This window comes from Nicotiana tabacum, chromosome 14, assembly GCF_000715075.1.
Source record: "Nicotiana tabacum cultivar K326 chromosome 14, ASM71507v2, whole genome shotgun sequence".
Lineage (NCBI taxonomy): Eukaryota > Viridiplantae > Streptophyta > Magnoliopsida > Solanales > Solanaceae > Nicotiana > Nicotiana tabacum.
Window position 1 is genome coordinate 81207471 of NC_134093.1, and position 3594 is coordinate 81211064.

The 3594-nt window shown below is 40.2% G+C and overlaps 1 protein-coding gene across 1 annotated transcript; it reads right to left on the minus strand.

The window, feature by feature from the left end:
* Nucleotides 1–466: 466 nt before the first annotated feature.
* Nucleotides 467–3195, minus strand: LOC107761058 (large ribosomal subunit protein eL6z-like). The gene is made up of 2 exons (XM_016579224.2): nucleotides 2856–3195; nucleotides 467–552 (listed from the first exon to the last, which is right to left on the minus strand). The coding sequence occupies exons 1-2, from the start codon at nucleotides 3193–3195 to the stop codon at nucleotides 467–469; spliced, it is 426 nt and encodes a 141-aa protein (XP_016434710.2).
* Nucleotides 3196–3594: the final 399 nt, after the last annotated feature.

Genomic DNA, 3594 nt, shown 5'->3' on the forward strand with positions numbered 1-3594 from the left:
AATTTTTACTTAATTCCAAAACCAATTTCGTGGTCAAATCTCATTTTTACCAAAACCCTAGGTTTTTCACAAATCCCCCAAATTTTAACAATTTTCCCATGTTTAATCTACCTAAAATCCGCATAAGTAACTTGAAAATGGGCGGGAGTTACTTACCTTAAGATGTTGTTGAGAACCCCCCTCTAATGTGCTCTCAAAATCTCTCAAGACTAAATTAAAATGTGAGAAAAATGGTCTAAGTCCCGTAATAAAAGCCGATGCATCAGTCGCAGATGTCGCATTTGCGACATCTTATTGGCAAATGTGAAGGCCGCGAATGCGACAAAACCATCGCAAATGCGAAGACTGGCCATCTCCGCCAAGGTCACAAATGCGACCAAAAACTTTGCAAATGCGACCAAAATCATCGCAAATGCGAAGAGGGATAGTTCGCAAAAGTGGCATAATCTTTGCAAATGCGAAATCCTCAGTGCTTTCCCAGCTTCGCAAATGCGAATGGTTCTTCACAAATGCGGGCTCGCAAATGCGAACAAAACTTTGCATTTGCGAAACCTACAGTACCAGCACAAAAAATCAGAAAAATTAAAGTCCTTCCACCCCTCCGAACGCGTCCTAAACTCACGCGAGCCCTCAGGGATCCACACCAAAAATCCACACAAGTCTAAAATTATCATACAAACTCGCTCGCACGATCGAAACACCAAAATAATATTTTCAATCACGAATCAGACGCCAAAACGCATAAATTAAATCATGAAACTCAAAAACTTCTAAAAACCCTTCGGCGCATCTGATTCCTATCAAATCAACTCGGAATGACGCCAAATATTTCATGCAGGTCATAAATCACCATACGGAACTACTCCCAGGTTAGAAATCCCAAACAGACCTCGATAATACTAAAACCTACTCTAAATGTAATGACCCGGCCGGTCATTTTGAGAATTTAAGTCCCGATCAGCGGCATAAAGCCCTGAGCAGCTTCGTATTATATGTATTGACTTGCGTGCATGGTCGAGTTCAGTTACCGGATGATTCGAAGTGATTTGAGATACTTAGTCCTTAAAACGAAAGCTTAAATCTTAGGATTTTGACCGTAGCAGGAACTGTGTGAAGACGACTTCAGAATGGAGTTCCGTTAGCTCCGTTTGGTGATTTTGGACTTAAGGGCATATCCAGATTGTGTTTTGGAGGTCTATAGCTCATTTAGGCCTGAAATGGCAAAAGTCAAATTTTTAGAGATTTGGATCGGGAGTGGCCATTTTGATATTGGGGTCGGAATGCGATTCTGAGAGTTGGAACAACTCTGTTCTGTTATTTGGACTTGCCTGCAAAATTTGACATCATCCCGGATTGATTTGATTGGTTTCGGCTCGAGTTTTTGAAGTTCGAAGTTTTGAAAGTTCATAAGTTCGATTTTTGGTTTGATTCATAGTTTTGTCTTTGTTTGATGTGATTTGAGACCCTGAGCGAGTCCGTGTTAGGTTATGGAACTTGTTGGTATGTTTTGATGTGGTCCCGGGGGCCTCGGGTGTGTTTCGGATGGGCTACGGGCCATTTTCTTCTATTTTTGAACTGTTGATATTTGTCATCTGGTTTTCTCCTTCGTGTTCGCATCTTCTCCTCTGTGTTCGCGAAGAGTAATTTTGGAGGAGGGAATATTTGTTCTTCGCGTTCGCACTCCTCTTTCCACAATCGCGGAATCCAACCATTTCCTTCATTGAATTAATGTTCATCTCACACGTTCGCGTAGCTATGCCATTCCTCTCTTCGCGTTCGCGTACTACTTCACGCGTTCACAAAGAGCAGTCGTTGGGGCATCAGACTTTTCCTCTACGCGTTCGCGAACGTGTTGTCACATTTGCGAAGCACAACTGGGCTGCTTTTGTTTTTCTTTTTCGCGAACGCGATTGATCTTCCGCGTTCGCGATGCATAAAGACCTCGGCAGAATATAAGATTTCCAAATCGAGGGTTAGGCAATTTTTATCATATATTGACTTATAGAGCTCGATTTTGAGCGATTCTTTGTGGGTTTTTCAAGTAAATCGATTGGGTAAGTGTTCTTCACCTAGAATTTATTATATTCCATGATTTTATCTTTATTTTTATCATTTAATTTGTGCTTTGAGTTGGGGAAAAGGAGATTTTTTGAATAAAATTTGCAAAATGAAAAATCATGATTTGAGAGACGAATTGGTATAGGAATTTGATAATTTTAGTATGGTTGAACTCATATCGGAATGGGTGTTCGGGTTTTATGAAATTTGTCAAGTTTCGAGGCGTGGGCCCGGTGGTCGACTTTTGGACCGATTTTTAGATTTTGATAAAGAATGAAGATTTATGGTCCGGAATAGTTTCTTATGAGTTTTATTTATGCTTTGAATTTATTGTGGTTAGATTTGAGCCGTCCGGAGGTCATTTCACCCGAGAAGTTCATTTTTGAGTATCTGTCTATCTTCTTTGAGGTAAGTATCTTGCCTAACTTCGTGTGGGGGAACTACCCCTTAGGATTTGAGTCTTCTATGCTAATTGTAGTCCGTGTACGCGAAGTGACGAGTACGTGCCCGTACTTATTTGTGGAAAATTAGCCTTTTAGGGATTCTTAGGTCCTTATATTCATTGAATATGCAGTTTTTCTCGTTACGATTACGTTTCTTAATTTCCAGTTTCACTTCTATCTGCTCTAATTGGAATTAATTGCTTCATGATCCACTCTTGTTGTTCATTTGATTCATATGTGCCTTAATTAAAATTGTTATCTCTTCTATTGTCGTGTTGTCTTTTCCCTAACTGCTTATCTATATCTGAAATTATAATTATTTCTTCTGTAATTGTTCATCCTTAATTGGGGTACCAATAACATAAGCTTGATTCACACGTCTAAGAGGAATGCCATTAAGCTTAAAAGGTCCAGTAACAAGTAGTAGCCCAGAACCAAGTTGTTTCAAAAACACAACTCTTTTCCCCTTAAACCTACCAGCTAGGATAATCAACACAGTCCCAGGTGTAATGCTTGCTCTGCGTTTTGTAGGTTTTGGCTTGTGTTTGTTCACAAGGGGTTTTTCTACGTCATCGGCAGGGTAAAACATTGGGGGTTTTATTGCCGGAGCGGCGACAGTAGGTTTTTTATTATGGGATGGAAATGTGCCGCCGTTTTTCTTCTTGATTGCCCAGAGACCTTTCTTGTGGTACATTTTAGAACGTGAGAATTTTCCCAGGCCAGGTATTAGTTCTGGGTTACGGAGAGTTTTCTTGGGCGCCATTGGAGAAGAGAAGCTGCTTTGGTGAGAGAGTAAACCCTAGTTTTTGAGAGAAATGGCTGAGATCTCAGCGTTTGGTTTATGTAACGGGTTACTGATGATGAGAGCCCACGTGTATATGGGCTGGGCTTGGTGATTTTTCATCTTTGGGCTTGCCCGCTTGCCATGGATTTCGACAAATTGTAGAAAAACTGGAGAAAATAGCCAGTTTTTAGACGGGTAATTTACATTTATCCCTCGTTTCAAAACTAGTCAAACTTTAACCAGTTTTTCACTTTGTGGAGTTTCACTCATAAAATTTAGAGTTTTAGTATATTATGTTGGAGGACAAGA